The 26,133-nt window shown below is 43.5% G+C and overlaps 1 protein-coding gene across 3 annotated transcripts in view; it reads right to left on the reverse strand.

Annotated features, from left to right (window-relative positions):
* Nucleotides 1–1,230: 1,230 nt before the first annotated feature.
* Nucleotides 1,231–26,133, reverse strand: part of SECISBP2L (SECIS binding protein 2 like) — a 34,309-nt gene continuing 9,406 nt past the window's right edge. The window contains exons 2-18 of one of the 3 annotated variants that reach the window (XM_032232408.1): nt 24,872–25,050; nt 23,426–23,750; nt 21,723–21,855; nt 20,447–20,670; nt 20,326–20,350; nt 18,908–19,020; nt 18,011–18,142; nt 17,567–17,650; nt 15,307–15,474; nt 13,999–14,140; nt 12,418–12,590; nt 11,157–11,283; nt 10,386–10,548; nt 8,334–8,554; nt 5,331–5,485; nt 3,816–4,032; nt 1,231–1,939 (exon numbers count right to left, since the gene is read on the reverse strand). In XM_032232408.1, the coding sequence (XP_032088299.1) occupies nt 1,275–1,939; nt 3,816–4,032; nt 5,331–5,485; nt 8,334–8,554; nt 10,386–10,548; nt 11,157–11,283; nt 12,418–12,590; nt 13,999–14,140; nt 15,307–15,474; nt 17,567–17,650; nt 18,011–18,142; nt 18,908–19,020; nt 20,326–20,350; nt 20,447–20,670; nt 21,723–21,855; nt 23,426–23,750; nt 24,872–25,050 (3,246 nt within the window). In that variant the 3' untranslated portion in view covers nt 1,231–1,274. Of the gene's footprint in view, nt 1,940–3,815; nt 4,033–5,330; nt 5,486–8,333; nt 8,555–10,385; nt 10,549–11,156; nt 11,284–12,417; nt 12,591–13,998; nt 14,141–15,306; nt 15,475–17,566; nt 17,651–18,010; nt 18,143–18,907; nt 19,021–20,325; nt 20,351–20,446; nt 20,671–21,722; nt 21,859–23,425; nt 23,751–24,871; nt 25,051–26,133 lie in introns of all 3 variants that reach the window. The other 2 variants (XM_032232407.1, XM_032232409.1) reach the window with 2 other exon arrangements.

Raw genomic sequence — 26,133 nt, forward strand, 5'->3', positions numbered from 1 at the left:
GCATCACTGTTTCACCCCACCTTCCTCCCAATCCCACCCTTATGCGACTTGGTTTGGTGACCTGAGCGCTAGAAAACTCCGAACAGGCCTGCAAAACTTAAGCAAGTCATTAAAAACAAGCCTTTTTTTGGGTCTCACCCGCTCTGAAATTCCACAAAACAAAGGGTATTTTCCCTACCAGAAAGCCACTTCTACCTCCCGCGCTTATGAAAATTTGCTTCCCAACAGGACAAGCGGTTGGAAGACCAGAGATTACATCTACCCATCAAGACCAATCCCAAGGAGGGGAAAAGTAAGTTGATCCAAACAACAACTTCCCTTCCCTTTTCTCAACCAACCTCCCCCTGATATCTCCCCCTCCTATTTCATTTTATATTAAATGGTCTAACTTTTTCTTCTATTTACACAGCATGTTATGAACTCGTAGTAACATTCCTGAGATCAGTGAAAGCATTAAGAAGCACACGGCGAAACAGCGTGGAAATCAAGAAAACCAAGCAAGGGAAGCTTTGTGTTGGTCCACAGGTCCCTTTTGGCGGTTGGCTTGCGGGCCAAGTGATGATGTGGACAATGTCAGTTGGAAAGTAGAGACAGGTACATCATTATCAAACTACCTGCTGAGAGACGTTTCACCAAAGTACCTAGCCAAAATGGTTTGAAGCCAACTGCAACCAGCCTTTAGGAGTGTTATTAGTTAAATGAATATTATAAATACTACTAAGAAGGTGCACTAGTTAATTCATATACATCCTTCTAGCCCTTTTTTTTTTCAGAACGCATTTTCATTTCAGTCACTTTTAACAGTCTGAGCAAAAAAGAAAGAACTCACTCCGGCTTAATGTTAGGTACTCAGTGGCCAAATACTTCCCAAAGAAGTTCATGGCAAGCCAATATTGGTCAATACTGTCAACGCTTTAAAAAATAGGTAAGGATTTTTTTTCCCCCCGGTTTGAGAAGAGTTTTGCCTTTAAAAATGCTCAAGTGCAAAGAATTTCCTCGTACGGGAAAAAAAAAATGCTCAGCGACACGTAAGCCTGTTCTAAGAAAAGATATAACTATTAATCACACATGCAAACCCTCAGGTCTCGACAGAGACGTGATAAAGACTGCTACAAAAAAGAAGAAGGGTGAATTAAATACGGGTGTTAAATGTTACACAGTGCAAAATGCCGAGATGAAGCACACAAAGCGATGGCTGCAATCCTTACAACAATTAGTTTCTCTCTCTCTCTTTTTTTTAAATAGTAAAAGTTTCCTGAGTCTGGACTTAAAGTTCATGGCATATAATTTGAGTCTGTGTGTTTTGAATCGAGGGGAGTGCCGGGGTTGGGTTTCTGTTGGGCTTTACTCGTAGCCTTGTCTGATGTCCATTCCTCGCTCTCGGGAACCGCCTCGGCTTGCCCGGGGGCTTCCAGTTCTTCCTCCTCGCTCTGCTCCACGGTCTCGTCTTCCGCCCCGCTGAGGGTCTTTCCGAGCTGGAGGGTTTCCATAGTCCGCTGAGTCTCGGAGACCCACGATTCGATCCTGCTGTTGAGCTGAACTTCCTCGGAGATGGGTTCGTGGGCGTAGTCCTCCTCGTCCTCTTCCTCCTCCTCCTCCTCGTCTTCTTCGAGCATCCCTGGCACAAGAGTACTGGTTGTACTGGTCATGGAAGAATTCAAAATGTCCCGGCAGCTGCCATCTAAAGATCCGGTGTCTGTGCTTTGTTGGGAGGCCCATTCCAGGTTGTCATCTGGCTTTGCTTCCTCCTTCCCGCTTAGCGGTTTTGCCGGGGACACCACGGCGATGAGGCCAACGGCGGCTAGAGATAAGGGCTTACCAGCAGTGACATTAGGGGTGCCGGGTTTTTCTGAAGTAGTAACCTTGCAAGCCGCTTCTCTTTCGTTTTCAGAGGCTTCCAAACCATCCGAGGTTTCCATCATGCTCCTCCAATTTGTTTCTGTCGGGGCGGAAAAATGGAAGAATATTTGGGGAAAGGCTATAAAGCAACATGGAAAGAAACTTCTGTGTTAAAACAAGCTGCCAAGCACCTCTAGGTCAGTGTTTCTCAACCTTGGCAACTTGAAGATGTCCGGACTTCAACTCCCAGAATTCCCCAGCCAGCGAATGCTGGCTGGGGAATTCTGGGAGTTGAAGTCCGGACATCTTCAAGTTGCCAAGGTTGAGAAACACTGCTCTAGGTAACGTCATCGCCATTCTAGGAAAAGCTTTTGAACAATACAGTGACTGAAATGCTGTCACAGGTCACAAAAACAAGCGTTGTTTCCAGTGTGCTGTGGTGTTATAACAATACTGAACGCAAATTCTGTGCATTGTGAGCAAGGGCTTAATGCTGCAAAACAACATAATTGGGACTATTGTCCAGTTAAGCACTTTAAATGCTAATAATTGAAATGTAAAAAAAAAAACACCCTTCTGTCTATAGCAAACCTAAGAAGAAAGGGGATGGGAAGAAGCAATTCTAAGAATGCCAGCTATTGTTTCCGTGAATAAAACTGTGTGTGAATATAAAACAATTTTTTAGCTGTGAGAGTTTAACTGTTTGTTTTCAAATCAGCAACTGGAGACATACTGAAGGGCATTTGAAATAAAGCAATGATGTGGATACACCACAGCTCCTTAATTGTTTTAACCATTCTGATCTTAAATGTTTTTAGCCTCCTATTTTGTTGCTTTAGTTTTTCTGGGGGAGGGGGGGTTATTCTCAGACTACAAACTGGTCTGGGAGCTAGCTGGGAGCCTGTTTTATGAAACTGCAGTACCCCATAGGCCTTGCATCCTAAGTTTAAAAAAAAAACCTCACAAAATAATATTTTCAGATTTATGCAGCTGGTTGAATATGGAGGCAATTTAATCTACCCAAAACAAAAGCTTACATATTCTATGCAAGGAGGCCAGCAAGGGAAAGTTAAGAGGGTTTCCACAAACTCCACGTGTAATCAAGGCCCACCTCTTTATTACAAGTGCCATGAGAAACAAATGTAAAAGTGGAATAATCACACAATTGTGATCACCATGCTGACTTTGTAAATGAGCTTCTCTCCCCCCTCTCCTTTCTTTTATGCACTCCTGGTTCCAAAGACCGGAGATATATGCCAGGGTTGTCCTACCACAAGATGCCCAATTATGGCCCCTTTTACGACCTGTGGACTTCGATTCCCAAAAATGCTAGCTCAGGAATTCTGGGAGATGAAGTCCACAGGCTGTAAAAGGTCCATAATTGCTTTCCGAAATCTACCACGTGAATCCATCATATCTAGCTTCAGACACACAATCAAACAGACAATCCAGAAGGACGGGCTGTAGGAAATTGTAACATTCCAAAGTGGTTAAAGGTAAAGGTTCCCCTCACACATATGTGCTATTCGTTCCTGACTCTAGGGGGCGGTGCTCATCTCTGCTTCAAAGCCGAAGAGCCAGCGCTGTCTGAAGACGTCTCAGTGGTCATGTGGCCAGCATGATTAAATGCTAAAGAGGCACAGAACGCTGTGACTTTCCCACCAAAGGTGGTTCCTATTGTCCTACTTGCATTTTTACGTGCTTTCGAACTGCTAGGTTGGCAGAAGCTGGGACAAGTAATGGGAGCTCACTCAGTTACCTGGCGCTAGGGATTTGAATCGCCAAACTGCCGACTTTTCTGATCGACAAACTCAGCTTAGTCTTAGCCACTGAGCCCTGGTGGTTATGAAGTAAATTTGGTCAAGAGGCAAAAACATAGCTTTGCCATGAAGAAAATATCACCCAGCGGTGAACTAAAGGGAGACTAAAAGATGGAAAATGTTAAGAATAGGCATTGTTTTGAGATGCAAGCTTACCATATTCCTTCTCGTTCACCTCCGAAATGGGCTCTGAAATCACACTGCAGAAGGAGATGGCGCTGGCTGCCGAAGGGTTGCGGGAATGGCCCATGTGGTGAGGCACCTTCTTAATGTTCTTCAAGGCCTCCTCCTGCTCTTGCTCCATGGCTGAAACCATATCTCGGTAGGCTTTCCTGGCCTCTTCAGTCAGAGAGACCAGTTTATTAAAGAGGTTCTAGAAGACAAAGAGCCCACTAAGAGATGGAGAACTACCACCAGAGGCTTCCAGATTGGCTTGCAATGCTTTCTTGGAAGGTTTCGTGTTTGTTTCGCCCCCCCCTTAAATGTTATTTGTACAATACACAAACAAATAAAAACTGTTTTAAGGTGTAGGTATTTATATCCCACCTTTATTATTTGCTCTGACTTAAGCTTCCCAAAAGAGCATGAAGCAAAGTCCTGGTTTTATTAATTTGCTGTGAATTCTGCTCATTCACATCCAGCAAAGTCTTTCAAGGGAGGATTTACGGTCACAGACCTTATCTGGCTTGGAGAGCTGCCAGGCCGATATCTGCAAAACCTGGCAAGGAGTCTCAGAGAGTCACAAGCCAATTAAGCAAACGAATTGTCTCCAGCAAACTCCACTCCTCTTTCCCTCTTTTATTTCCTCTGGAGGGGCCATTCATCATCCACCTGTGGCCTTACCCCCCCAAATCGACTCCTGTTCTTTAGCTGTTCCCTTCGTCTGCCAATTCTGCGCATGCGCACACTGGGAACAGGCTCCAGCTGTTTGTCTGCCTCACTGATGTCTGCCTCAGAAGGCAGCTGATAACTGTCAGACGGCTCTGGCTCCCTCTGCCTCTGACACAAAGCCCTCCTCAGAGCCTTCCCCAGACTCCAGGACTGGCCCACGTTCCTCCCCAACCTTCTCACTGTCCGAAGCTGCTGCCAGCTCCATTGGCCACAATATTATTTTTATAAATTACCCAAGGCTCCAAACACAGACAATGCTCCCTCCTACTCCTATTTTCCCCACAACCACCACCCTCTGGTGAGTTGGGTTGAGAGTGATCAGCCCAACTTCACCCAGCTGGCTTTCGTGGCTAGGTGGGACTAGAATTCAAGGTCTCCTGATGAATGGTCCAAAATCATCCAGCTGTCTTTCATGCCTAAGGCCAGACTAGAATTCACATTCACCTGGTTTCTAGCCTGGTGCCTTAACCACTAGACCAAACTGGCTCTACATAAATATAAAATATAAAAATATGCACATATATATGTCCTTTTGATTACACCAAGGTTGGTTTTTATTTTTTATTTTTTAAATAGGATATCTCCTAGTTGTTTCTATGGAGAGGAGTATGAGCACCAAACCCACTTCAAAGATTTGGGAAAGAAACACCACACACCCAAATGCCCCCTTATTTTAAAACACAGAAAAAGAATGCATTTATTTCCAGGCATCGTTGGCTGGGTTAGGAATGCCATAGACAATGAACTCCATCCTTCCAGAGGTGACCGAGAAGCCCTTACCTCAGCGCCTGAAAAATTGAAGATGCCCACCACGCTGACGGGAACTAACTTGTTTACGCAGCGGCCCAGCGCTTTGCGTCCGAGGGCAAAGACAAAAGGGATTTCTTGTTCCCGAGCCATGGCGATCACGTTATACAAAGCTTCGTCTAGTCCACCTTAAGCCACGTTAAGGAAGAAACAAACAAACAAATCGAAAAAAAGATGAAAAACCTCCTCACAATGAGGTCAGACTTAAATGCACTCATTTTATTTATTCTATTAAAAGGTCTAAACCAGTGTTTCTCAACCTTGGCAACTTGAAGATGTCTGGACTTCAACTCCCAGAATTCCCCAGCCATCTTCAAGTTGCCAAGGTTGAGAAACACTGGTCTAAACCACTCAAAAACTGAAGTTCTTTCCAGTAAAAATTTACTGTGTTAGTCAAACAAAAATTAGAGGAAAATTCTATGTGTGTAAAACTTGCAAACCAGATGAATTTGAAGCTGGCTAAAAAGAAGGAAGTAGCAACAGCAAGAGCACTTAGATTTATATACCGCTTTGTAATGCTTTACAGACCTCTTCAGCGATTTAAAGAGTCAGCATGTTCCCCCCCAACAATCTGGATCCTCATTTTAATGACCTCAGAAGGATGACTCAACCTTAAGCTGTTCAGAATCGAACGCCTGGCAGTGGGCAGAGTCAGCCTGCAATACTGTGTTCTAACCATTGCGCCCTATCAGCAAACACTGCACTAATGTGAAGGTGCCTCAAACGTGACTAGCCGTGGTGGGTTCTAGATCCCGTTCCAACCCGAGGTTCCACGAGCCTCTGCGACGCCCCGGTTGCTGCCGTGCATGTTCACGTAAGCCCCAAAGACTTAAAAAGACTAGTAAGGAGCTCAGGCGGATGGGCAGGCCCTCCGGAGCACCATACCAGAATGGTATCCGGTGCTCCGGGCAGGCTCCGGTGTGCCCATACTAGAGCGCAACCCACCACTGATGTCTAGTATTGATCTCTGGGATTGAATTCAATTCCTTAAGACGGTGTTTGTTTCTCAACCTTGGCAACTTTAAGATGCGTGGACTTTAATTGATGATGAGAGACCGCCTGCTCCCAATTACCTCCCATAGACCCGTTAGACCGCACAGGGTCGGCCTCCTCCGGGTTCCGTCTACCAGCCAATGCCATCTGGCTACCACCCGGGGGAGGGCCTTCTCTGTAGTAGCTCCGGCCCTTTGGAATGAACTCCCCGCGGAGATTCGGACCCTCACCTCTCTCCAGGCCTTCCGGAAAGCCATCAAAACCTGGCTGTGCTGGCAGGCCTGGGGTTGATGAGTTCCCCTCCCCTCTCGACTTGTATGGTTGTATGACTCTTGTGTATTTTAATTACGTGTATTGTGTTTGTATCTCCTTTTCCCCTTTTGAGTTGTTCGCCGCCCTGAGTCCCTCCCGGAGAAGGGCGGCATACAAATAAACTAAATCTAATCTAATCTAATCTAATTCCCAGAATTTTCCAGCCAACATTGCTGGTGGGGAATTCTGGGAAATTCTTGGGCCACATATATGAATTTTTTGGGGTGTCTGCAGTATGGAAATTGTTGTCACGGCTGTCTGCTAGGATTTCTCAATATAGGCTACAGTTCTGAGAACGTTGGTGATCTCATCATCCAAGCAATAAGCAATTCTGACTTCATTTAGTCTTTTTGGGATCCGTCCCGATCTCAACCAGGTGCTGCCATCTGCTGTAGCTCATAAACATCTACCCTGCAAATGCAAAAGTGATTTGCTGATGCAAAATATGTGGAAGGGCCTAAATATCATCTCCAGGAAATGAAAAGCGTCATTTGTAACTCAAGGGCACCATCTAGTCCATTCTAGCGAATGCTGGCTGGGGAATTCTGGGAGTTGAAGTCCGGACATCTTCAAGTTGCCAAGGTTGAGAAACACTGATCTAGTCAGTCAGTCAGAGGAGGAAAATATTGCTTCCTGGTTTCAAAATGCTGCTTGTTCAAAAGTGAGAGAGTCACTTATTCTCAGTGGGCAACTTGCCAGCAAGGCAGGTGCTTGAAAATTAAACCAGTCTTCATAGTTCAAAAGATTGAGGTAGACAGTTACTTGAAAGATAATGGATTGCCTCTCAAACGCAATTGCCTTCTGTGATATTCCTACCCCTCAAAACGCACAAATGTTTTAATGTCTGCCTGTTCACTTCTCTGCAACTGCAGATCCTGTGTCACACTAAAAACCATCCCTAATAGTCTTCTAAAACACCTGGAGGAAATTCTTGAGAAGTGTTCTGACCAAGGCTTCCCGAGAGCATGAAGCAAACTCCTCCATTAAAAACCCCTTTTATTAATTGACTGTGAATTCTGCTCATTCACATCCAGCAAAGTCTTTCAAGGGAGGATTTTTGGTCACAGACCTTATCCGGCTTGGAGAGCTGCCAGGCCGATATTTGCAAAACTTGGCAAGGAGTCTCGGAGAGTCACGAACTAATTAAGCGAACTAATTGTCTCCTGCAAACTCCACTCCCCTTTCGCTCCTCTCTTATTTCCTCTGGGAGGGACCGTTCATCGTCCACTTGGGGCCTTATTCCCAAGTCGACCCCTGTTCTTTAGCTGTTCCCTTCCCCTGGCAGCTCTGCGCATGCGCACACTGGGAACAGGCTCCAGCTGTTCGTCTGCCTCACTGATGTCTGACTCTGAAGGCAGCTGAGAACTGGCATACAGACAGCTCTGGCCCCCTTTCTAACTTTGACACAGAGCTCTCATCAGAGACCGGCCCATGTTCCTCCCCAACCTCCTCACTGTCCTCCGCTAGCCGCTGGCAGGCCACAACAAGAAGGTGAAGGCTGTAACAGAGAAAAGCCTAAGGATTGCTCAGTGATGTGGCACCTTAGATGGCAATGGAGTGTTTAATGTATGAAGGACATTAATGGGGGAAAGAATCAGCAAAATAATCCTATGTTAAAAAGGAAACAAGCTCGGACTCAAAGAGAAGTTACCCCATAAGTGCCGTATGTACCTTTGGATTGAATCTTCTCACAGTTGGGAGAAATAATTACACACTTGATCTTGCTTAACTTCATGTGCTTCGTAACCTCCCGTAGGCCCATTACAAGCCTCCTCTTTGCTTTGGCTTTGATGGGATCCTTCTGATAAATTCGTTCTTGGAAGCTGACAAGCTCTTGCAACAGGAGAGTCACGCATTCATCGATTTCTTTACTGAGAACTTGATTACAGTACCTGCACGTTCAGGACGGGAGAAAAAAGGCAAATGTCAGCAATGCTGATCTGGATTTATTGCATTGGGGATGGGGGGGGGGGAAACATTCATCCTTTTAAAAAATTTCTTTCTGAAACTACGTTTAATTTTGTCTGCGATGAATCGAGAGCCGTGACTGAAAAAAAGTTCAGGGGTGTGTATGTTTACTAGCTTTATGTTATCTGCATTACAAGCTGTACTTCTTACATACTAAGCCGCGCGAGCGATTGTGGGTACGCCTCGGTACACCCATGTTACACCTATCCTCTGCGAGCTGCACTGACTGCCTATTGGTCTCCGGATACGCTTCAAGGTGCTAGTCGTCACTTATAAAGCCCTACATGGTATTGGACCTGGGTACTTGAGAGACCGCCTTCTGCCAATTACCTCCCATAGACCCGTTAGATCCCACAGAGTAGGCCTCCTCCGAATTCCATCTACCGGCCAGTGCCGGCTGTCGACCACCCGGAGGAGGGCCTTCTCTGTGGCTGCTCCGGCCCTCTGGAACGAACTCCCCGTGGAGATTCGGACCCTCGCCACCCTTCAGGCCTTCCGTATAGCCGTTAAGACCTGGCTGTCCCAGCAGGCCTGGGGTTGTTGAGTTCCACCCCTACTAGAATTGGCTGTGTTTGTTGTGTTTTTAAAATTGTTTGTATTGTCCTGTTTTGTTTTTGTCTTACTTTTCTGTATTGTTCTCCCCTCCCCTTGGCTTTTGTTCAGCCGCCCTGAGTCCCTTTGGGAATAGGGCGGCATACAAATCGAATAAATCCAAATCCAAATCCAAGTACTACCTACACATTCCTCCTTTGCTTAAAGTCTCCATGGGCTCTGTACTGTTTGAAACTTATTTCCTAGAGCAATTCTCTTATTTGCAAGCAGATTGCATGGATGCTGCATGAAGCAGTTCCAGGTGCAAAAGCATCGGTAATAATCCCAAACGTGCTTTTTCAAAAGGCAAATGGACTTTGGTTTCCCTTGAAGATGTTTCCCTTCTCATCCAAGAAGCTTCTTCGGGTCTAGAAGCGAATGGAAGACGCTTCTTGGGTGAGGAGCGAAACGTCTTCGAGGAAAAACAAAGTTCAGTTGTCTTTTGAAAAAGCCCCTTTGGGACAACCAGGACCTGGATGACTGAGAACCTTCAGAGTCAATCAGAAATAATCCTTGTAAGATTATGTATGCATTGATAAATGAAACCTAATGCAGAAAGACAGGAGAACGGGCAGTTAAACTGTTCTGAAAGTAAGCGAAGCAATCCTAGTATCACTACTTAACAACACAGTTCCCTTCTGATGACATTGAGTGGCAAACAAATTTAATAAATAAAAACAAAGCATCAAGTTTAATCTGAGATAGCCTTGGCCCCTACGTTGTCTGTTGAATCCACTTGTCTTTAAAACAACCCCTATATATACATTTTTCTATATGCATCTGGTATGTACTTTATATTTGATGCATGTTTTTCAGCTCCAAGGCAGTAATAAAGATGAAGACATGAGAACATACCTGTCTCTTTCACTTACAAATACTTTTTAATCTGCTTAACTTGATGAGCCAATACCAAATCTTTTCATTTGTTGGAAACCAGTCACCTGCACCTGGATAACTTATTACAAAACAAGACATATGCCTGGCTAAAGACATCCAAAGAAGCAATTCCAGAAGCAATTTTGCCTGAGCTCAAGTAGCTGATGCTTTCAAAAGCTAGACTCTATTTTGGTGGAACAGAAATGCCTCCCCTATTAAGAATTTAAATTCATTCTCCTTAAGCCAACCTGTTTTCTTTGAATAAGTCCTACAGAATGCAAAGCTTACTCTCTGAATCGCTTGCTGTGGATTTTGGTTATGGTTGACGATGCCATGGGGCTTCCTATGCCTGAACTTGCTGGTGAACCTTGGGAGACGGGAGTCATGCAGTAGGGAGAATTCTGGCTTGCTGGAGAGAGGGAGGTGTCACTCGGCACACTCAGACCAGTTTCTGGAAGAGATGAGACAAAACACACCAGTCATCCGTTCATAAAGTTGCAGCGTGGAAATTTTATTTTTATTGTTCTTCTGTGTCACATGTGTGTGTGTGTGTATGTGTGGGTGCAATGCATAATCCTTTGAGAGCTGAATGCAACAGAATTTCATTTCACTGTATGCTGATTAGTCTGCATTTAAAGTGACAATAAAGTTCTAATCTATTATTCAAATCCTCCATTATTTCTACTTCCATCTCATCATAATCCTCAGAAATACTAAGTTTACACGTCTTTCTTCATACACCAGGATCAGAAATTCCAAAGGACTTTAAAAAAAAAACAACCCTCTCCCAGGAAATTATTTAAGAAAGTAACGTACAGGTTTAATGAACAGAACAGTCACATTTCATCTCTTGCTTGCCAATTTAAAGTCTTGTAGAGCGGAATGTTGCACCATCGATTGCAATAAACTATTTTAGACCATTGTTTCCATGAGCAACTGGATCCAGAAAGTTCCAGGTTGATTTTTTTTAATTGAATTAAAAGCCCATTAAACCTCTGTTTGATTATACAATGGCTATGGCACATATTAATATAAAGACAAGTGTCAGGTTGAGCTAACCTTCTTGAGATGTTAGTTCTTCTGCCTGGTTGGAAGTCAGTGGCACCTCTTGCTCCTCATCACCTCCCAAAAGGCTGTGGTCTGTGGTCAACCGTCCTTTCTTTTCTTCTCTCTCTTTCAAAATAATCTGAAATAAACCCAATGGTGAATATTTCTCGCCGGCTCAGGAATTCTGGGAGTTCAAGGCCACAGGACAGAGGTGGGTTCCTACCGGTTTGGCCCAGTTCGGCCAAATAGGTAGTAACTTGGCGGCCTGGGTCGCTGGAACCGGCAGCAACCCAGGCCTGCCATGCCCCTGAACCGGTTCTCCTACTGTTGCAGCAGATTGAGGCTTTCGCCACAATGCTCAAGGAAAACGGGACGTGAGACCACGAAGGTGCAAGAGAGACAGGTTTATGGATGCATCGAGTTCAGCGTGTTCACACAACAAAATCTGAACTACTGGGCTCCATCCAGTACATTGGTTTTTATACCTTATTTCAAACTTGATTATTTGAAGGCGTTACTCTAAGGCGTTTTCTTACAGAAAGTAAAGCCCCTTATTAAAACAGAGAAGTATATTTTGGAAAAATACAAAAGAAGAAGTTGCTATCTTGATTTTTAATTCTGTGCATGCGCAGAACAATTTTCATTGCAGAAAGGTATTTTCCCCCTTTTTAAATGTTTTGCGTATGCGCATTTTTAGATGCAAATCTGCAATATTTTGCACGCCGAACCAGCAGTAATGCTGGCAGCAACCCACCCACTTTTACTTTTAAAGCCCTTCATGGTTTAGGACCTGGCTACCTGAGAGACCGCCTCCTGCCACTTACCTCCCAACGACCAACAAGATCACACAGGTTGGGCCTCCTCCGGGTGCCGTCAACCGGACAATGCCGGCTGGCGACTCCCCGGGGGAGGGCCTTCTCTGTTGCAGCGCCGGCCCTGTGGAACGATCTACCTGCAGAGATCCGGACCCTCACCACTCTCCCGGCCTTCCGTAAAGCCATTAAGAGCTGGCTGTTCCGGCAGGCCTGGGGCTGTTGATTGATATCCAGCCCCGTTTAGATGGAATGAATTTTAATACTGTATTTTTTATTTTCTTATTCTATTTTTAAATTCAAATGTTTCTTGTCTGTTGTGAGCCGCCCAGAGTCCCCTGGGAGTGGGTGGCATACAAATTCTAAGAAACTTGAAACCCCTGCCACAGGCCATAACGTTGCCATCGTTGCCCCCAGTATTTTTAAAGTCGAAAGCTCCACTTTAGGAAACTCATTTTTACCTTTTTCAGTGCTGTTGGACGCTTCAACTTTGAGAGTTCTCTTTCTTTTCCTCGTTTCACTTTTGGGCTAGTGGAATCCAAAGGGTTAATGCAACCCACTGATGACTGCTGCCCTTTGGAGAAGGACTTTCGGCTGGGGGATTCTTTGGTGTGGAAAGGAACTGGACTGCCAACTGAAGACAAACCAAACCAAAAATGCATGCAATGGCTGAATGGAGGCCGCTGGGCATTTCCCCAGTGGTTTACTCTCCTCCCACCTCCTCCCTTCTCATTAAAATGCCTTTTCCCTTCCCTGGAATTAAAAAACCAGATTACAACGGCAAGGAAATTATGCAGTGAGATGCTGCTGTTTGGAGATTATCTCTTGTTCCAAGAAAGTAATTATGGAGAAAGAATAGAAACAAGCTGAACACCAGGTTTATAAAGATAAGTAGTTATCTTTATGTCAATTCCTTTTGATAACTTCTAAAAAAAAAAAAAAAACCCTCACCAAATGTCCCACAGCACCATCATTATCTTGGTCCACACCACAGGATTTTTGGTCTACAAATCAAAATATCTGGAGTTGCACAATACCACAGAATTCTGCCTTAGTGCGATGCATGAAGTCAAACCACAATTGCATCCCAAGGCTCAAAGAAACATTTTGCATGGAGAATAGTCAACTGTTTATCCATGGCGAAGGGATTTGGGCTACAGAGGGGTGTCACACTGTACTTCTAAAGCAGGGATGTCAAACTCAAGGCCCAGGGGCTGGATCCGGCCCATGGGGTGCTTAGATCTGGCCTGCGGGGGGGTCGCCCTAGAAAAAGTGGAGTGGCCCGCAGTGCCTTGGCCAGTGAAAATGGAGCTTGGGAATGGCGCATGTGGTTCTCCCAAACTCCGTTTTTGCTGGGATGGGGACTCAGGAGGCCGCCGCTGCTGAAAACAGAGCTTGGGCTCCTGTTTTCGCAGGCAGAGCACTCGGGCCAGCACAGACGCCCCTGACACGAGTGACGTCAAGGCAGTTGTGGGATTCAGCCGGTTCGCACCTATTTGGGAGAACCGGTTGGTAACTTTCCAGGCAGTCCGGAGAACTGGTTGTTGGAAGAAATCTCCTTTTGTTTTTCCCCACTTTACAGGGCTAATCTTGTAAGAAAGGCAGGAAGGAAACATTCTGGTGTTGTTTCTAGCCTCATCTTTGTGACCTGCTTACAAAAACTGTCTCTCCGGTTAACCTTGATTACATTGTAAGAGCTAAGGCGAAGTGCCCATCGACCTGAGTGATGTTGAGTTGGCTACGCCCACCCAATCACATGACCACCGAGCCACGCCTACCCAGCTGGTCATTAGGGAACCGGTTGTTAAATTATTTGAATCCCACCATTGTGTCAAGGTGGCCACACTCCCCTAGCCCCTCCCTCCGGAGGTTAAACACAACCCGGATACTGCCCTCAATGAAATCGAGTTTTGACATCCCTGTTCTAAAGGATTCCAAACCAGGAGGAGACAATGCATTTATTTCACCAATTCTCTCCCTGACGGAAGAGACGCTGGAGAATTGCGCGGCTACGCAGGAGTGGCAAAGGGAGACACACCCACCTGTGTAAGAGAGGGGCCTGGTGTTTGTGATCTGACGAGCCTTCATCGCCTGCTGCTGTTTTTCAAGCGCGGCCAGCATGTCCCCCAAGTCTAACTGCACGGGAGTTTTACTCTTCTTTCCGGCTGCTTTTGAAACGGCTTCCTAGACGCGGGATGACAAGGCGAGATGTCACTTTTGGTGGCCAAAGGGATCGTTTCAATCAGGTCGTCCTGGTTTCTCTAGTATTGGCGGCTGTTCTATTCTTTTGAGTGTAAAACGGGGGGGGGGGGGGGGAGGTGAAGCTAGCAGTGAATTTTACCGTAGGAACAAGCTCATTAAGGAATCTGGACAGGTAGTCCTTGACTTACGACCACAATTGAGCCCAACATTTCTGTTGTTAAGCGAGACATTTGTTGAGTGAGTTTTGACCCGTTTTACCACTTTTCTTGCCCCATTTGTTAAGTGAATCACTGCAGTTGTCAAGTTAGTAACACAGTGGTGGTGTGAATCTGGCTTCCCCATTAACTTTTGAGTGTCAGAAGGTCGTAAAAGGGAGACGCATAACCCCAGGACACTGCAACCATCATAAATATGAGCCAGTTGCCAAATGTCTGGATTTTGATCATGTGATTGGAGGAATGCTGCAGTGATCGTGTGAAAAAACAGTCATAAATAACTTTTTCCCCAGTTCCGTTGTAACTTTGATCACTTCTAAGTGAACGTCATTAAATGAATTGCTGTAAGTTGAGGACTACCTGAGATACGATAAACAGAAAACAAGATTACAAATTCCCAAAAGGTTGCGTAGCATTTCATTTACTGCAGGAAACTTTCTTGCAGGATTAGTAGGCACCTGAGTTTAGGGACCTCAGATTAACAGAGTTGGAAGGGACCTTGTAGGTTATCTAGTCCAACCCCCCCCCCCCCGCTCAAGCAGGAGACCCTACACCATTTCTGACAAATGGCAGTTCAATCTTTCTTGAAAGCCTCCAGTGAAGCAGCTCCCACAACTTCCGAAGGCAACTTCTGTTCCAGGGATTGATTGTTCTCACTGTCAGAAGGTTCCTCCTTATTTCTAGGTTGAATCTCTCCTTGTTCAGTTTCCATCATTTATTCCTTGTCTGGCCTTCGGGTGCCTTGGAAAATAGCTTGAGCCCCCCACCCCCACCCCCATCTCTGTGGCAGCCCTTCAAATATTGGAAGACTTATCACATGTCTCCCCTGGTCCTTCTCTTCACCTCATCCAACCCTTTCCAACATCAAACACTGCAATCTGCCCACCTAGATTGAAAGCCGGAATGCATTTCCATTATACCATTAAAACAGACCTGAAGCTTTCTCTGCTCCATGCTAATTTCTGAATACTCTTGAGCAGTAGCCAGTGCTGCTGCGAGAGCTTTCTTCTTTTGACTTTTTGCTCTTTTGGGAACAGAGGTGGTGATGGGGATCGGAGTCTGTACTATGTTGATTGGAGAATTTTCAGGTAGATCATCCAACTAAGGAAAGAGGATATGGTGATAAGTATAAAGGGGATGTAGTGTTTAAAAAAAAAGCATAATCAGCAGCTAATCATACATCTGTGTTCCTAGAGCTGATCTTGCTTCTTTATCTAGTGTTTTTCCCAAGTGGATGGTTTGTTTTGTGTTCACCTCATCAGTCATGGTGGCACAGTGGTTAGAATGCCGTACAGCAGGCTAATTTGGATGACTGCTAGTGGTTTGATTCTCACTGACTCAAGGTTGACTCAGCTTTCCATCCTTCCAAGGTTGGCAAAATGAGGACCCAAATGAGGACCCAATAGGCTGACTCTGTAAACCACTTAGAGAGGGCTGTAAAAGCCCTGTGAAGCGGTATATAACGTATTTTTCAGAGTATAAGACGCTCCAAAGTATAAGATGCACCTAGAGTTTGGGGAGGAAAACAAGGGGAAAATATCTGCCTCTGCCTCCCAGCAATTTGCCTCCTTGCAACAAACAGTACAGACAATATACAGTGTTTGTAGTGTTATATTTCAGACTATACTTGTACAGATGCTGTTGAAATGTGTTTTCTGGAAGTATAGTTATTCTCTGCTATTTAAAAGAATAGCACTGGGCCTCTTCAGATCAAGCATTTATTTTAAAAAGCTTCTTCATTTTGTTAAGTTGTTTAGAACAATAATAAAGCAGTCTTTTAAAAATAAGTCTAATAATTTGAACATTCTATAGGCATTTATAGTTGTTGACTTGCCTCTTTGCAGCAAACAGCCTGATTAGCACAAGAAAAAAAAATCTGCCACCCAGCAATTTGCCATATGGAGCAAACAGCTAGTTTCACTTTCAATTTCTCCCCATCATCAGCTGTTAGAGGCTGCAGGGATCGCTATAACTTATTGAGGCCTCTGCAAGCCCTGTTTGCTGCAAAGAGATAAATTGCTGGGAGGCAGAGGCCAAAAGGTGTGGGCCAATGGGTGGGTGGAGCTACATTCAGTGTATAAGATGCACCCAAATTTTCAGCCTTTTTGGGGGGGAGGTGCATCTTATACTCTGAAAAATACTGTATTTTATTGCTATTGCTATAAGATGCCTAACAATGCTGAAATAAAGCTAGGATTTGAATTGTAATGTGCAATTGTCCGCTAACATCTCTAATTATACTTAAAACCTTATTTGTGAAAATATCTACAGACCCCTCACATCCTGGACATAAATTGTTTCAACTTCTGCCCTCAAAACAACGCTACAGGGCACTGCACACCAGAACAACTAGACACAAGGACAGTTTTCCCCCCGGATGCCATCACTCTGCTTAACAACTAATTCCCACAAAACTGTCAAATAATTTACTAAGACTGTGTTATTACTATTATTCTTCTCTTCCTTCCTAGTATCTATCGCTCCCCAATTATGACTATAACTATGTTGTGTCTTTCAATTTATATTGTTTTATTTCCTAGTACGATTTGATAGCTTATTAGTAACCTTGACTATCACTAAGTGTTGTGCCTTTTATTCTTGATGAATGCATTTTATTCTTCTTATGAACACTGAGAGCCTATGCACCAAAGACAAATTCCTTGTGTGTCCAATCACACTTGGCCAATAAAGAATTATACTCTATTCTATAAAGAATTCTATTTAACTTAATAAAATGCAATTCCTAGTTCAGAGGCACTCAAAATTAGCAACCATCATTTGATTGAGAAAGACAGGTTCTTGATTCTGGTTTGTGCTGCACCCAAAATGCGTTTCTGAGTGCATCCCCAAAGATGCACATAGTTAAGGTATGCTAAAGTCTCTCTGCTGAACTCGCTGCCTGGTTGCTACCTTAGCATGTCTGTGGGATTTGGGGTTGCTGCAGAACCTTCACTCCTGATATTGCCTGTAGTCTCCCAACCAAGTGATAATCTGCTTTAAACTGAAAATCCGGATCTTAAGAAATCAAACGTTACGCTCTTCACAATGCCAGTCTATTGCTTTTGTATTTGTGTGTGTTCCCAAGGAACAGTTCTGCTCACTTTTGTTGTTCTTTAAAAACCAGCCAGAATGTATTGAAAAGAAAAATAACCTCATCACAGTTCTATCCTCCAAATATAATAGCGTAATTTACCATTTTGGGTGTGTGCTTCAGCTGCATGTTCTTAGCTTTAGAATGCCCGCTATCGCAATTTAGCTCCGGGAACTCTTCTTCATCCTGAACAAAAAAAATTGGAAAATTCATTAACTGAAATTCACAGGACAGAATATTTGTATTTTGCAAGGAAGGCGTTACTCAAGTTAAAAGATTGGTAAAAACTGGCAAATGCACATGAATGGTATCAAAAGGGATATAAGCATGAAACTAGATTGGAATTTGCAAGAAAGATATTGTTATCACATGCCAGGATAGATTGGAAACAAACTGAAAAATGTTACTGGTAATTCAAAAAATAAGTTTTTAATGTTTTAAAATCAGCAAGCAGGACGCATTAAGATGCAGCTGTCCACCAAGTCAAAATCTCCGCTTGTCTTAGTGAATGAAAGCTGTCATAAACAAGATTAATGAAAGAGTTACCCCAAAATATAGCAGTTCAGGGCTCTGCTCTACTCTGTTTGACTGGCTTGTGATTACTGGTTTCTCAATTTTCTTCTGCAAACTCTGTTTCCTTTCTGAAGATGTGCTGTGACCTCTACATTTAAAACCAGGCTATACAAGCAGATAAAAACAAACATATTAGGGCTGTCTCTTTTAAATTGAAGTATGAAAGCACCCATGTAAATCACAAAGTATGTGCTAGCTATCTTGTCTGCCAGGTGAAAATATGTGACTGTAGAAATGTAACTAACAGTGACAAATAAAAAGTTGAACAGTCTTCACAGAGTGGAGCAGACTAAATGGATTGGCATTACAAGAAATTAAAACAGATTCATGCAGTCAATATTTCATCAGCTTATTTGGATTCCATGCGACTAAACCCAGCTTAATAGGAAAATAATTCAGTAACATTGACATGTTTTAACACTGTATGCAGATTGCCAATTCTGTAATCATCTTTCAGCCAAGAGGCACAAATGAAAGAACGTAGCAATAAGGTGGAGAATTTCATTTCTCAAATAACTGTATGAGTTTACTGATTAAGGGATTCTGCAGCAATCTATTTTTCAGTCCGACACAGTTTGTTGCGATCTTTCAATTATATAGCATGTGAAGGATGTGTTTTGTGTTTTTTATTTTTATAGTTATAATGTACACCGAAGATGGCATTTAATTTCGTTGTACGAGGTGCAGTGACAATAAAGTAAAGTAAACTAAACTGAGCTGAAAGTTCCTAAAACCTTGGAAAGGGTAAGAATGTACCAAGTACTTTCAGACTAAAAATCAGGGCAACAGAGCATCTTGTTATATTCAACTGAAAGTTGCTCCCAGCAGTTTTCTACCTGAAAAGAAAGCTTGAAGTAGTGGAAACTATACCTCTGAATCGTGCTGATGTTCTGGTTGCCTTCCACCTCTGGAGAAAGAGTTTCTCTCTATCCAAGGCTTCTTCTGAGTAGCCTGAGAACTGACACTTGCCCAGCTGGCACCACCTGGAACAAGCATCACGTAAGTTTAAGGAAAGAGAACATGTGAAAAGAGGGGGGGGGGGATGCAAAGAATGCATGTTACTTTATTTTACACAGAAGAAAAAAAACTAAAACTCCACACCTAAAAGAAAGCCAAATAGATGTTGGCTCTAACCAGCATTTGTATTCACGGAATTAGCTTTCTTTCCCAGTTTACATGGTTAGGTCACAAAAAGTAATAGAGGGATCAGTCTGTTTGCAACTTCTCTTTCTTTAAAGACACAGAGCAATCTTGAAATACTGTATTTTTCATAGTATAAGATGCACTGGATTATAAGACGCACCAAGATTTTGAAGAGGTAAATTTGAAAAAAAAGTTTTCCACTCTGCAGGCCTTCCAAACCCTCTGTACGCCTCATTTTTGTGAAAAATGGGGCATGCAGAGAGTTTAGGAAACCTCCAAAGTGCTCCTTGGGGTGGGGAGCGGGGGGAAACAAGCAAAGAAGGCCAGTTTTTCACAAAAACGGGCCCATTGTTTTGCAAAAAACAGAGGATACATAGGCTTTGGGAGGCTTGTAGAGTGTTCCTAGGGGCCGGGGGGAGGGGGAAAAATGAGCAAAAGATGGGGCATTTTTCGCTAGTTTTTGCCCTCCCCAGCCCCCAGGAGCACTTTGCAGACCTCCCAAACCCTCTGCACATCCATTTTTGCAAAGGGGGTGGTGTTTCAGGCAGCCAAAAATGCTGTAGTCAGTGTGTAAGATGCACACAGACTTTCACCCTCTTTTAGGGGGAGGGGGAAAGTGCCTCATATAATCCAAGAAATACGGTATACAGTATTAGTTGCCATTCTCATTGGGTTCATTTTTCATATGTGATGTATTTTATTTCTAACTGAACAGATTTCTATTTTTATGTTTTAATTTTTAGCAGAAGGCTACAAGGAAGCTCTCAACGTATATGCAATCTTTAAGAACTAATCCATGCAGTCATGGAAAATGTGGCCAAAAGGGGGATGGGGGGGGGGAGAATGGAAAAGGAGGCAGGTTACCAGTAATTACTAAATTGTTAATTACTAAATGTCTTATAAAAAGTTCTATCCTGACTACTACAAAATATTTTGAGGAGAAAAAGCTGGACAAGTTCAGAAACAAACCCACAGTATTTAAACATTACAATGTGGAAAAGATTACGGGTGGAGAATTTAATCAGTTAAAGGCATCAAGGCGTAATCGATTAAAGTGACAAAATGTATCCATCTCCCGTAGACACAGACCCCACAAACACACACACACAAAAATGCTGCAAACTTGCAAAGCCAGGAAACTTTACCTGTATGGATGGATGATTCTTTGATCTGAAAATGAATTTTAAAAAAAAGTTGTAGAGGTTACTTTACATGCGCTTATTTAATGTCGCTTTCTACTCTTGAACTTTTCAGATGTCTACCTACATTCGTTCCAGCTGATTCAGCACTTCTGGAGATGGCTGCCCCTGCTTGGTTGCTGTGCTTCGGACTGCAATAGCCGCTGTCGCTATCAATATCGGCTTCGCTGGCCCCCTGCTCGCTTGAGGACTCGGCAGGGTGGGAGGTTCGCCGTCGCCTGCCCCTCGGCTTCCAGTGCAGACCAGTCACGCTCTCCGATAGGGACTTGCTGGCAATCTCGGAAGGGAAGTCTGCAAGGCAAAGAAGAGTCTCAAGAATTGACAATGCAGGGATGTCCAACCTTGGGAACTTTCAAGACTTGTGGGACTTCAACTTCCAGAATTCCCCAGCCATTCAAATTCTCAAGGTTGGACAACCCTGGCTGTGGGGAATTCTGGGAGTTGAAGTCCACAAGTCTTAAAGTTCCCAAGGTTAGACACTCCTGGTAACTTCCTTGAGAAAGCATGTGTTGATGGCCACTAGGACACAGCTCCTACATTGGAGAAAGGCCACTGAATTGGAGAAGAATGAAATCTACTTATTGTTAGGAGTCACAGACATTCTTCAGTCTTCATTATTGGTCAGTTTCGTTTGCCTACCACATTTCATTGCTATTCTTAATAATTTCTAATGATTTCTCCTTTTACTTGGAGAATCAAGTGACTTCTACAGAGCTGAGGTGGCGCAGTGGTTAGAATGCTGTACTGCAGGCTACTTCAGCTGACTGCTAACTGCAGTTCAGCAGTTCATATCTCACTGGCTCAAGGTTGACTCAGCCTTTCATCCTTCCGAGGTGGGTAAAATAAGGATCCAGATTGTTGGGGGCAAGAGGCTGACTCTATAAACCGCTTAGAGAGGGCTGTACAAGCACTAAGTCTAAGTGCTATTGCTATACAATAGTCAGCATACCGACGGTCGTTTCTAAACATTAAATAATATATGTAAAAAATTATGCCTTTCTTTTGTGTATTTGTTGCTATGTAAGGACCAGTAAGACTGAATGAAGAGTAAAGCCGTCCCTTTGATAAGCAGCTTAATAACAATAAATCACTAAATTGTTTTGGATGGAGAGTTGGACAGCATACACAATTTATAAAATTAAAATGTAAGTAAAAATTACAGTTTTGAAGTATCATAATTTGACTGAAACCACTGTCCACAGTACTGGTGTAGGAGGGTGATCAAGTCATCAAATCAAGCTTTTTCTTCCTTAAAGAAATAACATTTCTAATTGCACAAGAAGAAGAAGAAAAGAAGATCTGCTATATTATTAAAAAAAAAATGAAACACATCATCACCATACCTGTTTGCTGACAAGCATCCACCAACAGGACAATTTTGGGTCTGTTCTCTGGGCCCGAAGAGTTTGTCTCCTTCTGGATAGCAACGTTTTTCACTGGAGGCCTTTTGCTCTTTATGTGGGGTTGCGACGGCTGCTGCTGATTGAAAGATTAGACAAACAAACAGATGAAGCTAATTGATGTGTGTGTGTGAGAGAGAGAGAGGGAGGAGGGAGGGAGGGAGAGAGAGAGAGAAAGAGAGAGGGAGCGGGAATCATAAAAATATATGAAGAGCAACAATCAGATCTGTGGCCATTTATCTTTTTTACTACTGAACTAATTTTATGGAATGTTAGTCTATCTGCTCCCATTCTTTAGGTCTTCGGAAGGGTGTTAAAGGCCTGGGCTGGGCCAACTCGCCTGGGATCCCAATGAAAATGTAGCCCTTTGCAGGTGGCTAATAGAGTACCGTGTTTTCCCGAAAATAAGACAGGGTCTTATTTTCTTTTAACGCCCTGAAATAAGCCCTTGGCCTTATTTTTTGGAGAAGTCTTATTATTTTTGAGGTGCAGGAGGCGGCGAGCGTGGTCACCTCACGGCTGCTGCTGTGTTGCAATATTTTCGGGGAGGGCTTATTTTCAGGAGAGGGCTTATTTTAGCACATGTGCTCAAAAGCCCAATGGGGCTTATTAACCAGGGAGGTCTTATTTTCGGGGGAACAGGGTAGATAACCCCCACCCACCTGCCTTTGTGTACTTGGCTCCCCACCTCTCCATCCTGCTTAGTTTTAATTGAATTTTAAATCGAAGGTCCTTATTTATTGTTTTCATGTCTTACGGCACATTCTACTCAACTCTGAAACACTTTTGGCAAGATGGGCGTCATAAAAATTTGGCAAACAAAGCAAACAAGAACTCTTTTAAGTTGTAGACATCCCACGAGCACTGGTAATTTAATATGTAGCCGATTACTGCATTAAGACACAATGGCACTATTCATGTTTAGCCACGAGAGCTCACTGCTGAAATCCAAGGGCATTTATCTAATGACACCTAGATGACAGGGCTTTACTAAGTGACCTGTAAATCATGTTAATCCCTTGTGATCTCTGACTTGAGGGATGGAGATTAACAAGTGGAAAACAATCTGGAATGCCTGAGAAAAATATGAGGGCGGCAGAAACACTTAAACTGACTTTAATACATCCTGGATTTAGGTTAGATATCACTGAGAGATTATGGACATTGTCAGCTCCATTCAAGTCCTTGCAGAATCAATGTGCAAAGTTAATCAGGGTTGTGTTTGACCTGGGGGGGGGAAGGGGAGTTTGTCACTCGGGTTGGGGGCACCTGTGGCGGCCCCAGCAGGGCTGCGGGGGATCCTCCTGTAGCCTTCTGCCAGCAAAAATGGAGCCCGGGAGAGCTGAGCGCGGCCCTCCCGAGCTCCATTTTCGCTGGCAGAGGCGCCGCGGAGGCCAGTCCTTTGATACTTCCGGGGTGGCCCTGCGGGTTAGATCTAAACACCCTGTGGGTCAGATCCGGCCCATGGGCCTTGAGTTTGACACCCCCCAAGTCTAAGCTGTCAGGTCTTCCAGCGTAAACCAGGCAGGAAGTAGGAGTCATGAATTCTACTTGGCTGTAAGGCCGCGTGAATACAATCGTGCAAATCTGAAGACACCAACTTCCCGCCGCCACTTTTGTTTCCGAAATGCAGAAAGCGAGCTTACTTTTTGCACCATCGATCCTCTGCTGGTACTTCTGCTCCTGGGGCTACACAACGGAAAGGCCTGGCTCGGTTGGGCCGGACGATCTGTGCATTGTGCTGCCACTGTGTTTATGGCACTTGCAGGCTGAAAGGGGGCAGAGTAAGCTGTTGGGAAGGGATGATAGAATCCCATGACTTGTGTACAAGGCGCTGGCATCAGTTGATAGTAGGTATACTCGGTGGAAACTGGTGGCTGAGTAGATATAATGGGATAAGCCAGATAGGGCCCGGGAGGGTTTGTGTTAGGCTGCTGCCACCGGATGTCATTATTGTACAGTGGAAGTTGTCTGAAATAAATAGGGGGGGGGGGGGAATCCAATTAGTCTACAGTTATTTCTCTAAAATCAGTTTAAAGAAAGCATATCCAACCTTGGCAACTTTAAGACTTATAGATTTCCATAATTCCCTATATTTTCTCATTTTCTCTCTCTATTTTTTTCTAAATCTTTTGATTTTTACTTTCAATGTACTAAAATTAGAACAAACATTGTTTTATTGTACTAATAAAACACAAAAAATAAAGGTAGCGCCAATATTATAACCTTGATTGTTAAGAGTACAGCCTCAGTATCATGAAAGCCTGCCAAGGTTTCCCCCTCTGCTCCCTTTTATGCTATTAATAATCAAAACAAAAGGGTTTTAAGAGTCTTCTCAAAATAATTTGTTCCCTAACTGCATGGTTTAACTGTCATGCAACTCAATGCTCTGTAAATTCACTCAGCAGAAAGCTACAGTGAGTCCAAGGCACGTCCAAGCAAGAAAAATACACCCTTCGTTTTTAGATTTCTTTCCCAACATTTCAGAAAGCAAGGCAAATTAGATTACCCTGGTCCAAAGAGAGATATACCCTTAAAGCAGCAGAGTAAAACAAACCAACAAAAAAATGAGACTTGTAGTGGTTTTCTGACATATACCATATTTTTCAGAGTATAAGACGCACTCCCATCCCAAAAAAGAGGCTGAAACTTTGGGTGCGTCTTATACTCTGAATGTAGCTTTTTTCCAGCCCTAATGAGGCGCTAAGGAGTAAAGCGATCTTCTGTGCTTTGCCTGCTTTTCTCATTGCTGCTCTCTCCAACGATCAGCTGTGCTTTAAAAGCTGTTTTTCAGCCCCAATGGGGTGCTAACAAGTGGACTTCCGAACTTCGCCTACTTTTCTCATTGCTTCTCTCTCCGACAATCAGCTTTGCTTCGGAAGCTGGTTTCTATCCCCAACCAGGAGATAAAAAGCGTGCATGTACTCAAAACCAGCAAACCTATGTGCTGAAGCTGACCAGACTAAGGATGCTTAGCCAGATGAATACCTGGTAGGCAGATTCCCCTCCCCCCTATTTTCCTCCCCCAAAACTAAGTGCGTCTTATACTCCGGTTTGTCTTATACTCCACAAAATACAGTAGATTTAATTACCTGTTGGATTGGTTTTCTTGAACGAACGGGTAACACGTAATCAGATAGCTGGGAATCGGAGTTGGCTCAACACCGCTGATGTTTCCACCATCATTCGGCAGGGCCATGGGCATCACCAATGAATCGGGGGCCTTTTTCTGAGGAATGAACGGTTCCACTTCAGCAGACAATTTCACATTCTTAAAGGGAAAAACAAAAGGAAAAGGATTCTTGGTACATAAATGGGTCGTAACGATTTGTTGGCATTCTAAGTTTTTAAGTTCGCCATGTGTTAAATCAAAGCAAGTCATTTAAGCAAAACGGAGCCTACTCTGAATGGAAGGCTTGAGATCTCTGATCACCACAGGACACTGTTTATGCGATTTAGCAAAATCTGGCGTTGGATTTGACAGAGGATTTAGTACTTCACTCTTAATATTTATACATATATGTATATTATGGTGTTTATATGCCACTCAAATTATAAGATTCGGTTTCACCATGGCAGAAAGCAAGAACTCTTGGCTAATGCAGCAAACACTTCAAAAGCATGTTTGTTACGTAAGTTCCCAGCGATACACAGGTAGTCTTCAACTTATCACAATTGAGCCCAAACATTTTTGTTGGTAAGTGAGACATGTATTAAGTGAACCTTGTGACCTTTCTTGCGGCATTTGCTAAATGAATCACTGAAGTTGTCAATCTAATAACAGGGTTGTTAAGTGAATCTGACTGTCAGAAGGTCGCAAAAGGACAATGCAACCGTCATAAATATGAGTCAGTTGCTAAGTGCCTGTGTTTTGATCATGTGAACATGAGAATGCCGCAACCGTCGTGTGAAAAACGGTCATAAATCACTTCCAGAGGATGGAATTCAAAGCAGCCTTTTAAGGGTCTTAAAAATCTCTGTAATAAATGTACCTGTAATTTGTCAGAAGTGAATGTTGTACACTACAAATAAATATTGTTCAGTTTACTAAAACACTCAGCAAATCAGATTGCCCAGCAAAATCTCCTTTCTCATCAAAAGAATGGCAAGTTACATGACAGCAGCCTCTGCCAAAGTTTAAGACCCAAGATTTTTAGCTAGAAAACCATTCAAATTACATTTCCTTCTGTTCATTTGTATATGTTTACCCATGGTTAACAGACTGCAACTTCAACTAACCACATGGAGGGAGTTCACGCAGCACTCTTAAGATTAACATTTGGTCAGCTAGACTGCATTTCAGGGTATTCTGCAAACCTAATCATTATGGGACAATTTATTTTCTTATTTCAGA

The sequence above is a fragment of the Thamnophis elegans genome, chromosome 16, assembly GCF_009769535.1.
Source record: "Thamnophis elegans isolate rThaEle1 chromosome 16, rThaEle1.pri, whole genome shotgun sequence".
Classification (NCBI taxonomy): domain Eukaryota; kingdom Metazoa; phylum Chordata; class Lepidosauria; order Squamata; family Colubridae; genus Thamnophis; species Thamnophis elegans.